Genomic DNA, 14061 nt, shown 5'->3' on the forward strand with positions numbered 1-14061 from the left:
TATACTTCAAGCATAAGATCTAAGTTCCAGCTCTAATTCCTGAGAAGAGATAAGAACCTCTAGTTTCCTCTTCCTCCTGCCTATATTAGATGTATTTTCTAGAACAACATGATGAACTGTGAGCTGAAACAACTGAAGATAAAGCAGCAAATCTGTAGACTTTCCCAAGAATCTCAGGAAGTGTCAGTGAAGAGGAAACTTATTGTTTAAAGGCTTAAAAATAGCTTTATCAGGAGAGGCTGCCACAAGTAAGCCTTGGGGACTGCAGTGTGAAGAAGGCTGAAGATTATTAGAAAAGGCACCTAATTTAGATCTGATCAGAATAAGCTGAGATGAATCTTGCCTCCAGTGATTAAGTCTCAGTGAAATCAATGCCCAAGTCAGTTCTGAAAATGGATCTTCCTAAGGTGTTCAGGAACAATTAATTTCTCCCCTGGGCCACCAGCTTAAAGAATTGCATACAGTGCCTCTGAATGGTACTGTCTGATTCTGCTTAGGATCATCTTATATTTTATTCTGAGTTCATGTGCAAATTTTGCAGAATGGAATGTGATGTCTTTTGTATTTTAGGGAACCAACCATGTATGGTAATACGGTTCACTAAATTATGAATAACTTGTACAAAGTTTTTAAAATTTTCAACTAATATCCTTTTTAAGATGTAGTTTTTAAGTCAAAAATAAATTGTTCCTGTGAGGAATCAGAACTGTGCTTTTACCACAGTAATAGGAAGTCCTGAATATCTGTCACTGGTCAGAATTAAAGTTCACTCAGAAACAATGCCATTTGATCTAGAAATGTCCTCTTAGCTTTCAAACACAGGATGTTTTAAAGTTCAGGATCATTTTATAGAGTACTGGTGTAAAGAAATTACTAGTCAGTTGTATATCACTGGAATATCTAAGATAATGGGCTTTTTTTTCAGTTTACTGACACTCTGCAAACACTGTTGCCCAGAAAGTCTACCACAAGATATTCTTGAAAATAAATTATTGCTCACTTTCATCAGACTCTGAGATAAGTTTTTTTTTCTTTTTGGAATGCCTTTTAAAATTTTTGTTCATCTTTCATTGACAGTATCATTAAGTGTCAGTCAGTATTGGTTTTGATCAGGTGGACTGCTGCTTAGAATTAACAAAAGACAGAAGATAAAAATAGATTTCTTGATAATGCAGAATAAATGAGGTGCTGGCAGTTAGATCTGAGCAGTGGCATTCCCTCATTTTGCAATGACTCAGAATTTGGTGATGACAAGAACCATCACTGAGTGCTGGAAAACATGTGCCACTGGCACCTCTTGTCTGGATCCAGCCCCATAGGCCTGAAGCTTCACTTTACCAGCAGTTTTTGTGCACACAGAGCATTAACCCTTTGTGAACTGGCTTGCACAAACTGACTGGGAAGTACCCTCTGTGACTACTTGTCTTTTAGGTCTTGCTCTATCGAAGAAACTAATTGTCTGGATTTTTTCTCATGTTGACCCCAGCACCTTAGGTAATGCAGAAGTGTGTTTCTGGATATTGACACTATCACCTTTTCTGTTTCTTGGGAAGTGAGTATAAAATTTCCCTTTCTCAGGTGAAAAATTCTGCAGTAAGTCTGATGTCAAAACAGACTGAATTTAGCCCTACGGATTTGAACATCTGTGTCTGAGCTAACTGAATGGAAAATCTGTCCAATAAGAGGAAGTAAGCAAACATTTTTAGGGAATAATTTTATCTTGATATAAATGTCTAACATAGGTTAGAACATGCTAAGGGGTCTCCTTCTCTCTGGTGATTTTGAAAGGACCTACAATTATTAGCATGCATGGGACATCTTCATTCTGGATGTCAACAGTTATGTGAGATGAATCCCACTCAAAGGTAGGTGGGATTATGCTCACTATTAATAATAATCTTCAAATCCTACCAGAATAGATTTGATCTTGCTAGTATATAGCAGGGGTTTGCTTCTGCAGTCATTTACTTAATACCAAAACTCCCACTCCTATTCCTATGCTAGGATTCATACTCTTAAACACTTTTTTCAAAAATATCTTCACAAAATAAGCATTTGGAGGTGTGTGCTAATAAAGAAGTCATTCCACTGCAACATAGGATAAAGACTTGTAAGATATCTACCTCCCTAATGTGCAAATCTCTCAGTTTTCCAATGCCAAGAAGTTTTCCTGGTTACTTTTGTGCAGAGAGTGCAGAAATGCTGCATCTCATGGTGCTCCCTGGTGACCCCATTACTTCAAATAATGATTAAAAGAAAATTCGGATGTTCATGCAGTAGCATGGGGTCAGAAAAGTCACCTAATTGAACAATACATTGGTGTGCATGATGTAGAAATAGAACTGAGCTATTTATTCAAGCCATATTAGTCTCCCACTGGTGTCAAGGCAGAATGAGAAGCTGTGGCCTTGCGTGGGATGCAACACCTCTTCAGTTAAGAAGGTTGAGTTAGGCACTGGAATGGTGTAATTTTAAAGGTTTAGGATGGGACAGAGACAGCTATTTTCCCAATGTTGGTGTCTTTAAATACAGCCTGTGTGTTTTCATTTACATTGTCCAGTTACAGATGTGGATTTACCACCAATTTCAGTCCCTAAGCACATCTGAACCTCCCATCTTGATTGTAGCATTGGAGTTTAGTGTCTTTTGTCCCTCTCTTTTGGGGCAGAAATGCAGATAGCCAGATTTCAAGCAGCAATTTGCCTGTTACTTTTGCAGAACTTGACCTCTTTAAGCCAATGGCTCTTTTTCATGTTTTCCATTTTGAGTAAGATCACATTGAATTATAAAGCAGATTGCCCATTGTAAAAACAATGGTTTACTAATTAAGGGGAAAACATGAAAGAGAATGAGAAACCGCTTTTAAAAATATGAAGAAATATGAAGCTTAGGAGAGGTTTCATCTTTAAAAGTTAGTGCCCAGTGAAAATTTCATTTGCTTTGATTTAACTGAGATGCTAATGGATGCTTTTTACTGCAGTTTATCACCTCATTCTTTGTGTTTTCTTTTAGTTACAATAATAACAAATTCTCCCTCTTTATTATGACAGAGTCTGCTGATGTGGTACATTAACTTCCTATTTTCAGTGTCCAAGTCACTTCTGAGATTGTCAAGCGAGATAATCAGCTGGCATAAATTATCACAGCTCTGGCGGCTGTAGATGATCTGCATGCTGTCACCCAAAAAATGCTCCTTTGGATTCCTAACATACGTCTTTGCATGGCCAGTTGCTGTTAAAAAGAGTTGGTTTGTTCTGAATTTGAAATGTGCAATCATTCATCTACACCGACTGCTGCTCATAAGAGTGCCTCTCTTCTCCACATCTGTCAGAGCCCTTCACCTATTCTGTAGGGCTTTGCTTTCTCTGCAAACAAGAGAAACATTAAGGAAATATATCGAATATATAAGCATATTAAATAAAACAACTAAAATAATTTTGGATTGCTAAATGCAAGTGGAGAAAGGCCACAGGTAGTTTCTACCTCAGTGTAAGTCGATAAGCATTTATTCAACTATTTACCACTGTGTGAATACCACATTCTCCTCCTCAATGAAATTTTATTTCAAGATAGCCAAGTTAAGCCAGCTGTTTTCCCTGGTGAAAGTGTATCTTTTGCCTTACAGTGTAATGAGAAAAAAATAACCTCTGTTGTTATACTTGGAGTAAATATGATGTCTTGTTGTGAGAAGTGACAGTTTTGGGAATTACAATCCTTATTCTGTTAAAAAAAAAAAAGGCTTTACTAAAGCAATTATATTAATATTGTATGTGGCCATTTACCTTTTCTTTTTGTCTGTCTGTCTATAGTTTTGCAGTTAACTGATAGCGATAATGAAAATAAAAATAATTACAAATTTATGTTGCAGTAAAATAATATAAAATTTGTTTTTGAATGAAAAAATATTAAATAACTTTTAAATGAAATTCTAAAAGTTCATATATGTAGTATTAAGTCTGTCTTAATTCAATATTCAATGTATATTGTATGTATAAAAGTAATGCCTTCTATAACATTTCCTGGGAACCTTCCTGCTAACTGGCAAAAGCTTCAGTTAAGCAGGTTCAAATTTATTTGGTGAGGCACTTTGGATGGGCTGCTCCATGGTGCTAACTTTTTCAGCGAGGACCTCACAGGCTGCTCCAAAAGGGCAAATAGGCTTCTTCAGACCTATTAATCTCGGTTATTTGTTGAAATGGCCACCGTAGAAATTGATTCCCATCTTGCAAACCACACTAAAATAGCAGAGCCTGTTTCAAATATAAGCCTATGAAGCAACTTAGGGTGATAAGAAGCTAGATAGTGCTCATCTGTAACAGCTCTCACTTCCACCAAAAGGTCAGGTAACAGTCATTGCTAACAATTATTGTCATCCTGTTAAGCTTCACTGGCAGTTCCTCAGTTTGAGAAAGTTAGAATGAGTATTTTGATTAAGATCATATAGGCATATAAAGCAGATTGTCCATTGTAGAAGCTGAGGTCAATATTGTTTCTTTTCATTACAGTGTTTTAAATTTTAAAACCATAGGCTGCTCAATTAAAAAACAGATTTTTGGCAGATTTTTCAGCAAGGTCAAAATTTTGACTTTCAGTTTTAAATAGTCAAAAAACACGATATGGTAGCAGCTTCTAGAAACTCAGAGTCCAAGTGGACTTTAATAAACTCGTGATCTACTTCCCGGATCACAATTGTTGGCTAATGGCTAGATCTTTAAACTTCATCTCTGTACACAAACAGCACTTCATGTGGAAGAGATCATAACAAAACTGTTAATCATCTGTCTGGTAGCAGAATCCTTGAAATAGAAAAGTGCTAAAATATCTTCTTAATTAGATTTTATTTTCAATTATTTGTTGTCACTAGATACACAAGTGGATGCAATTACATGAAGCAGGCATTAATTTGCAGTGGGCAGCTGTCATAAGCATAAGAAATTTTGGTGTAGTTAAGAAGTGCGTATTTCCCTTTTTCGGAGTAATACTGTTTTAAATATTCTGGGACTAATGGATGATAAAATGCTGGTGCATTTTCAGAGGCTGCAAACCACCCTCCACAGTAAACGTATCTTCTTTAAACTCCACAGAATCATTTATGTTAGAAAAGACCTTTGAGATCATTGAGTCCAACTGTTAACCTATACCTGCCGAGTCCACCACTAAACCACATCCTTAAATACCACATCTACAGTTCTTTTAAATGCTGCCAGACATGGTGACTAAATCACTTCCCTGAGCAGCCTGTTCCAACACTTGGCACACCTTTTGGTGAAGAAATGTCTCCTAATATCCAATCTAAACCTCCCTAGCTAAACATGGGAGAAGATACCAACAGCTGCCTAACTACAGCCATGCACAGTTGTTCTACATGCTTGTGTTCTGCAAGGAATCCAATGTAAATAATTGTTTGTATATAACATCATTCCTAAACCTGGTGTTTTAGGGGAAGAAAACTTAGAAACAGCCCTGAGCGATTAGATTCTTTGGAGTCTAGTGTTGATGCTCATTGGTGTAAGTTATATCCTTTACATTTGTGGGTTCATAACTCTGGTACATAGTATTTACATTTAAGATTTTGTGCACACTAATGCTATTCCTTGCTTCATTTATCCACAGGACAGTGACATCGAGGCAATGGTCAACTATTTGGAGTGTGTCCTGAATAATAGCTCAATGGGTAAGATAGTATTTATTCTTTAAAAGTATTAGTGGCAGGTATTAGCAATCAGTATTAATCACAGTCCAATTATTTCAATTTTGCAACAAAATAACTAAAAAAATTAGGTCTTCTTGAAAATTGTTTCCTTTATCTACTGCAGAGAAGTACAAATGTGCACACAAAGAAAGCATGTTTGTTAATATTAACTGCTTTGGTTGAAAATAGTAGAGCCATAAAGCATGATAGTCAGAAGTGTGAAATGTTCTAACAGAAGTGTTAAAAACTTGGCTTCTGCCATCTTTTCTCCAGAGGAAAATATTTAAGGATATGTAGGTTGTTCTATAGCTTCTAGTAGTGGTAGCAATAAAAGAAAATTAATTAAAATATTTTTAAAAACATTAAAATTATTATCCAAGTTTGGACAATATTTATTTTATTTTATAGTATCTCATTATAGGCACAGAAAAATCACAGAGAATTTAAGTTTGCAATTTAATTCTAAAAATCTCCTGGAAATTCTGTATGTAAATTCAGTGTTTTGAAATGTTGTACTGAAAAGCTAAAAAGAAAACTTGTACAGAAGAAGGCCATTCACTGAGGCTAAAGCACTCACTGTCCTTGAAGACCACCGGGTTGAACTGTGCCAGCAGCAGCCTGCATGTGGGTTGTGTGAAAGCCCAACTAAGTTCCCAAAGGCTCCCACGGGCCCTGCAGTTTTGTTTAGCTGCCACATTTACACTCATTGAGTCAGGATAAACCTGACTCAGTATTATCTTGTGGCTCTGAAACTAGAGTGTAGGGGAAGCCTGGGAAGTCCTCCTCTGCAGTGCTGAGCTGTGTTTCACCCCTGATTGTGAGATGAGAAGAGGAAACTTTGAGTGATCAAAAGAGTGAAGGTTTGAGTGATCAAAGCTGTGGCTATCATGGTCTTGTAGCCGTTGAATGATGACTGGTCACCTTCAGGCTCCCATGTCATGGAGATTCTTAGGACTGAAGGAAGGAACATTCATGTTCAGTTTGTCTTCACACTAATGAAGGTCCTGTGATCTTCAAATTCTGCCCTCATTTGTGCATTTGCAGCATCATTGTCTGCAGTGGTTTGCAGAAGTGGAAATAGGGACAAAAATTAGCTCTATGCTTCAATATTTTGTTATTTTAATGCAAGAGAGAAATTGCCTGGAGGTCTTCTGGGAATAACCCAAATTATTAGCCAAAGACAAACAGTGGTATTTAAAAAAAATCTTAGTATCGAGGAGACGCGTCTTCCTCTTTTTCTTTCAGTATTAAGAAGAAAAATATGCCTTTTAAAAAATTAAACTGTGCTTTAATCATTAAAAAAATCTTTGATCAGTTCATGCTGGAATTTAAAGCCTTTCTCCAAGCTGAGTTAGTAATTAGGATTGTATAATCTGTTCCAAACAAATATATGCGACAATAATAAGAGAGAAATCTGGTAGGATCCCTTTTATCTTTGTATAGTCAGTGTCATTACGGAAGTTTAAACATTTACTGTGTTAAGTTCTTCTGATGTCAAGCTATAAGCCTGATGTTGGGGTAATTTTTATGGGTTTGCTAACATTCGTTTGTACCTTGCTTTTCTTTCACTGTCCTGCAAATTCATGTTACATCAAAATTTTCTGTATATGGTCCATTTTACATAGGTTAGATACTTATTTTCTTTGTTTACTCTAAAGCTAGTTATGTCCACTTCCAGGTCAATGTGTCTTCAACTGATCATGTTGCTTATAGCCATGGGATTGACAGTACCAGCCTGTGCCCTAACTTCTTGTCATCCCATATCTGTAGTCCTTTACACCTCATCCTTTGTCTGCATTTTTCAAGGCATCTGCTCTTTTATCAGGCTGGTATTTCTCTACATTAGTTGAATTTAGTTAGCTAGAAATATGTCATTCTGCACAGAATACTACTATCTATCTAAAAATATCGGTTGTATGATACAAAAGTAAGTCAAAATAAAACAAGATAACCACAATTACCTTGTCATTAGAAGAAATGCTGTTAGAGTTTAAGCAATTAAATCAAAGTTGCTGGCAGGTTGAGATGATTTTCAGGCAAAACCCTGAAGTCCTTCAAACTCAGGTCCAAGCATGTGAGCTGGTACTAGCAGCTGCAATACCGTATTACTAGGCTACAATTACATTATAATGACTACTCCTGAAAATGGTATGGGTTTCATTACAATAATAGGGCAGATGCAGAAAACTCGCCTGGCCAGAATTTCTTAGAGTGTCTTTCATCATTAAAGGTTTTGTGAAAAAAATTACATGCCATTTCAAGCAGATGTTAGAGAATATCTGAGCAGAATAAAAGTAGAACTTTTCTTATGTCAGCAAGGGCTGTGCTAAAGAGGATGCAGTAAATATGTATTGTTTTTCCACAGGTGCAATTTCTTTAGTATAAACCTCAGTGTTGAATAGTGAAAGGACTTTTGAAATAACTGAGTTTTCTCTGGAGTTCCCACTGAGTCACTGTGAACAGCAGTGCGTTAATGTGGTACAAAGTTCATTTTGGGTTGCCCCTACAGTTCCAGACGGAGTATATTTAAAATAAGGTAGTCCACGCTGATGAAATTTGAAAAATTGGTAAGATCTCACAACAGAATTACTGAATGAAAGGAAGTATGAAAAACTGGTTTTACAATTTACTGTAGCTGCTTAGCATAAAGGAGAAGAAAGTTAGAGGTAGTTGAGTCACTTGGTATTGTTTTAAACTCAGAAAAGTACATCTGATCCTAAGGAGCTTTTTAATCCCGTAGAAGAAGTCTTTGTGAGATCTCTTGTGTAGCAGTGAAAGTTGAAGAAAGAAATCCAAAATCCAAAGGGAAATCTGTGATTCAATGGATATAATAGCTTCACAACACATAGTGGTTTACCAAGAGACACAGTAGATGCCTGTCACCATTTATCCTTTTGTTAGCAGAAATGTTGGTAAGAATGCCTTTGGGCAATAACATATGAAAAATCTCACCAGATAGTCATAATCGCCTCTTTTAAATATAAATATCTCTGAATAAATGTCAGCCAGAGGATTTGTTTCCCTACAGATCCTTTAATCTTCCATTTGACGAGGGCCAAGGATGTGGGGGGGGTGGGAAATGCAGTAAGAACCTCAAACTGGTGCTGCATGACCTGAAAGGACAAAGATCTTTTGCCTTTTTTCCCTGTGTTGTCCTCTGCAGTATTGGGCAAGGTACTGGGAGAATTTTCATCTTTAAAATATATTTAGAAAGCCACAATACCTGGTTTTGAAAAGTCAGGGCACTTGTTTAAATTTTTTTAAATTAATTAAGAATGATATATTGCGTAAAAAATGTGAATACTTATCTGGCACTTTTGGAAAAAGCATAGTTACTTTTTCTGTGTGGATGTTTGGATAGGCAAACTGCTGGAAGCTGGGTGCAAAATATATTATTAATGACTGAACTGCTTCTAAGAAAATGCCTCTGACATAGAAATTGATGTGGATTGTGAATCAGCCCAGGAGAAAATTTTAAGGCTGCTTGTAGCAACAACTGAAAAGCTGTTAACAGTTTTCACTGAAAACACTTTTTATGACTAACCACACCTTTGCAGCATCATACAATCTGTAGTCCTTGCAGCTGCCTCATAGTACCCAGAAAATCAAATTAAATGGAGAGGAAGATAGATACTAGTTTGTGTGAGGTGGTTAAGTTTTGCTTGGCCAACTGCCAATGCGGAGGGTAGTCAAATACGAATTATTATTAGCCCGGAATCCCAGAAAAAAACAAAGAAGGATCTCTTTAATAATGAAATGTTGGAGGAGAAGGAGATATTGTAGCAATAAATTGATTGAACCCACTAAGCAGAAAGGGTGTGCTGAGCAGTGATATATTTTGCAATAATAGTAATATCAAAATTTAGCTGGAGCCTGTGGTTAAATATACTCTTTCTTAAGAGAATATGAACATTATATTTTCTTTAGCCCATTGGTGCTCAGCATCAATTTTTTATTGCTTTCAAAGCCCCAAAGCCCCTATGTCTGGGGCCAACTCAAAAAGGAGCGTGCCACCCAGTAAGTCATGAGCATTGCTTTGTACAGTGCTTGGAGTTTCCTCAGGGCCATCCTCAAAGTAGGAATCTTCCTGTGCTGCTAAAGTAATTGTATGATTACACACCCCATGTAAAAATGTATGGATAGGTATGTGTAGTGTTACAGTGAATAAGCAGAAAATGGATTTTGCATCTATAGGTTAAGTTATTGGTTGCTAGTAAGAACTAAGCTCGTCATGTTTTCATCTTTTAAACTTTGTTGTCTATGCCTCGGTTGTGATAGTTAGACACCATACAACTGTTAAACTTTACATGTAAAGAGAAGTTAGGAAAATGTTTTAAGAAGTCAAATTGTTTGTTCACAGCCAGAAAACTGAGTCAGGAGTCCATTTCTTCTGTGGTCTCTCTCCATACCTGCTTCCTATCCTCTGAATCCAGCAAAGCTCTGAATCCAGCAAAGCTCTGAATCCAGCAGGCACCATGGGTGACCCACTAGGAACCCTCACAACAGGAAGTTTTTATCTTAATATTCAACCTTATGTGATCAGGATCTAGAATCACATAAGGCATAGGAGCTTAACTTTTGGGAAAACTGTGATTATGCATTCCAGGGAAGCATTCATTGCTCTCTAGGGGTGTCTCTACTGCTTATAGCAAGAAAGTAGCTGCAAGCTCCCTCTGGCAATGTATGTTAACACAATATTACCTCAATGTTAAGGCAAACCAAACCAAGCCCCAGCTGAGGCTAAGCTAAAAACCCCTTCCAGCAAGGGAGTGTGTGTTCATATAAACACAGTACTGTGTTATAATTTTTGTGTGACTTTTGGCACGTTCGTATCCTGTGCAGATTACTCCCCTGTCTGTTCAGAACTTGGGTGCTGTGTGCTACAGCTCGCATATTTACACAAGATGTAGTTCTACTATGATACACATTATTTTCTTTTGGGAGGTGAAATGTTAGAAGGAATTAAAATCTCTGCTTTGTTCGGTTTAGCAAATTGAAATCTGAAATAGGATCTCTTTTACCAATTGTAAAGAAATAAAAGGAGTATGCAAAAGCGAAGGGAAGAACTGATTAAACAAAAGAAAAGGACTGGCACAGGAGAAAAATGAGCACAAACTGGTCAATAGAAGAAGTTTTGTTGGAAAAGTAGTGCAGAGATTTTAACCACCAGGTCATAGTGAAGCTCTGGAATTGTCTTCCACTGGGAGCAGTAGAGGAAATAAAATAAATAAATAAATAAATTCCTTAGATTAAGCAGGGGCTTGTGTGATGGAATGGCAACAGGAAGCTGCAGGATAACTGGACTGACAACTTGGACATTCTTCTGTGTTTTAGCACTTTTGTATTCCTGTGGATGAATATCACAGCTATCTGTGAGCATTAGGTCCTTAAATATTGCAATATCCCACACAGCCTGTAAACAGACAGAGTGTGCACATGTGTGTGTGTGTGTATTTCTCACATATATATTTGTATTTATATATACAGGTATATTTTTATATATATATGTATGCATACATAAAAAGAGTACCTTTTTCTGAAGGGGAAAGTGATGTCATACTTTTTGTTTACAGTAATGATCAAGCTAAAGTAGAGACTTGTTTGTTAGGGAGAAAGTTCTTGCTCTTAAAAATAAGTGCAAGAACAATGGAGAAAAATACATATTGTCTAAGCAAGTTTAATTTTGCTGAATATTTATGTGTTCTAGCACTTCCTCAAGTGACTGTTCTGTCTGTTGTGGTGTAATTCCCTGTATGCTACACATAAAGAAAATTGTTGTTACAATTCTGGTGCTTTTCAGCTATAAATCTACTTGTCCCTCAGAAAGAAGTTGCCCTTAATGTGCATTTAATAATCTAATTAATCTTTAATTAATGTGGCACTACCTTGCGAAAAACAGGAATAGTCTTCCTCCTTTTGACTGCCCTTGACTCTGCAATAGACCTCAAGGGATGAAGGTGAATAAGGTTATGTGTCTGTGCATTGATTTGTAGGCTCAAGGACTGTCATCGGAGTGTCTCCGGGGACGCCCCAGGGATTCAAAGCACTCAACAGCACTATGGCTGAGACCAAACTGAACCGCATGAGGGAGTAAGTAGCACGTTTATTTGTTACCAATATTCAGGCAGAGATGGATTTGAAAAGCTTCAGAACACAGCAAAGAAAATAATATATTGCTTCCCCTCCCCAAAAAATCCCTTCAACAAAAAGAAGTGCACGGTAAGTTAATCTTCAGAGACTGGATTCCTAGTTACCTCCACAGAGGATGAAGGTTAGCTGTCATTTCTGATGGTTTTCTAATAATCTGCACAATAACTGTCATCCTTCTAGTGTCTAGTTTACCTTCACTGCTGTCAGTGTGGTTCTGAACTTTGCTTTCTTTGTTAGCTCAGCACATATCCGTAAATCACCAGCAGATATCCATGTTCCCACCATGGTTGCTCCCTCAGCCACATTTCATTCTCGTCTGGAACAAAAGACTAACAGGTTTGTTTCCCATGATGATGTGATGATTTAAACCAAACATTATTGCCGTTGGCTGAGATTTTCAAATGTGATAGAGGAATTTACATGTGCAGCTTCCTTTGAAATTCATTGTCTAATTGCTTTTGGTGTCATTGAAACTCCAGCTTTATTAAGAAAGATTTTAGTGTCTTAATTAAACAAAGATCTGTGTTTCCCTTCTAGGATGTATTTGTTAACGTATCTTGAGCTTTTATCTTGGTTCAGTAATTTCTGGCCTTCCAAGATTTATTGCACCATAATTTAGGTACTAATCTGATGTTCATAATGCTATGAATTATTTCTGAACTCAAGTTTTCTTTGCAGTGTGGCAGCATTCAACTGATTTCAGATTGTACACACTTTTAAAAAGGGCAGTTTTCTCTTGTGTGAGTGTTCAGTGCCAACAGTATGGTGTTATCAGAATATAAATAAATTCAAACAGTTAATACTAGTAGTTATTTATGTGAATCCATAAAAGAAAATAAATGTAACTACAACAGCACTGATGCCAATGCTGTTTTAAACAAATCATAGTGCCAAATGCACCAGGTACTCAAGGGCAAATACCAATCAGATTTACTCCACATAGAAGCTATTCAGTTTTATGATATTTCAAAATGGAGCAGCTCCGAGGGTTTCACTTCATGGCTTAGCCTTTATTGTGCAACCAGACAGTAGGTCACACAGCCTGCCACTCTGATTGCCTGCCATTCCCTTTCCATGGAAAGTACTTACAAAGATAAAAAAATGCATTGTGTTGTGATAACTTGGTTTAAAGTGAAGTTGTTTAGTCAAAATGCCCGCTAGTCTTACAGCCTTCACCTTGTCTTCCCATGGTTACAGAATAAACCTTAACTCTTTAAACTTCATGGTCATTACCTTTAGGGCTGAGGTACAATTATATCACTTGCTTCTTTCAGATTCTGGTTTTCCAGTGCTGTTTCATGGTTTTCACAGTTTGTTGGTTCTGATAGGATAAGCACATAGCAGTTGTTAAATGCTGAAAAATGTGGAAGTGTTCATTTTATGATCCTTTGGAGATGTCGCATTTCAGAATAGTTTATAAACTGTCTATAGGCTAATGAAAACCCTGATTAACTCCAGTAATTCACATTTAATGCATTAGAGGTCCTGGTTTTGGAACATTTTCCTAGTCATCTCCTTTCTGAATGAGAACAGTCAGCCAGGTCTGTAGGCCAAAAGACCCACCAAACCAGCATCTTGAGAACTTCCAGCAGACCATATCCATGAATGATTTTCACATTACATTCATTAAGAGAAGGAATAAAAGAGGAGTATATGTTTTGGGGTTTTTTTTGGTAAGTAAAGGTACAGATATCCCTTTGTGCACTGTAAGATCTACTTTAAAGAAGTCTATCAAAATATTTACTCAGGTTATTGCCCTTTCTCCTAAACAGACTATGAACTCGCCATTTGCTGAATATGTAAAGGTGATTGATTATATTAATTGCTTGGAAGTTAGGATGTAAAGAAACAAGTGAATGAGCACACTACCCAGCACACACATACACAAGGACTTCCCTACAAAGTCTTGCACGTGGCTAATATGAACACAGAGTATAGTCAGGGAGTTTTCAGTGAGAACAAAGTACATCAGGCTGCAGAACAATGAATGAAGCCTCAGTTGCTTTGCTTGTCCCTCAGAAATCTTCATGTCGTGTTATACTTCATCCACTCAGCAATGTTGCTTAGGCAAGGCTAATATAATTTGACCTTGTGCTATTCAGTTTTGCTCAGGAAGCCACAGACTTATGGTGGCATCTTTTGGTTGACAGCTTCTAATGAAAGAGAGAATGTGGGGTTTTTAGTCTTAAAGAAGGTGAGTAGCTGGGGTTCTTAGGAGG

The 14061-nt window shown here is 37.0% G+C and overlaps 1 protein-coding gene across 2 annotated transcripts in view; it reads left to right on the plus strand.

Annotated features, from left to right (window-relative positions):
- NEK11 (NIMA related kinase 11) overlaps window positions 1-14061 on the plus strand; it is a 96858-nt gene that overhangs the window by 66441 nt on the left and 16356 nt on the right. For both annotated transcript variants that reach the window (XM_069860007.1, XM_069860008.1), the window contains 2 exons: window positions 5614-5674; window positions 11686-11782. In XM_069860007.1, coding sequence (XP_069716108.1) covers window positions 5614-5674; window positions 11686-11782 — 158 coding nt within the window. The remainder of the gene's footprint in view (window positions 1-5613; window positions 5675-11685; window positions 11783-14061) is intronic.

This window comes from Phaenicophaeus curvirostris, chromosome 6, assembly GCF_032191515.1.
Source record: "Phaenicophaeus curvirostris isolate KB17595 chromosome 6, BPBGC_Pcur_1.0, whole genome shotgun sequence".
Taxonomy (NCBI): domain Eukaryota; kingdom Metazoa; phylum Chordata; class Aves; order Cuculiformes; family Cuculidae; genus Phaenicophaeus; species Phaenicophaeus curvirostris.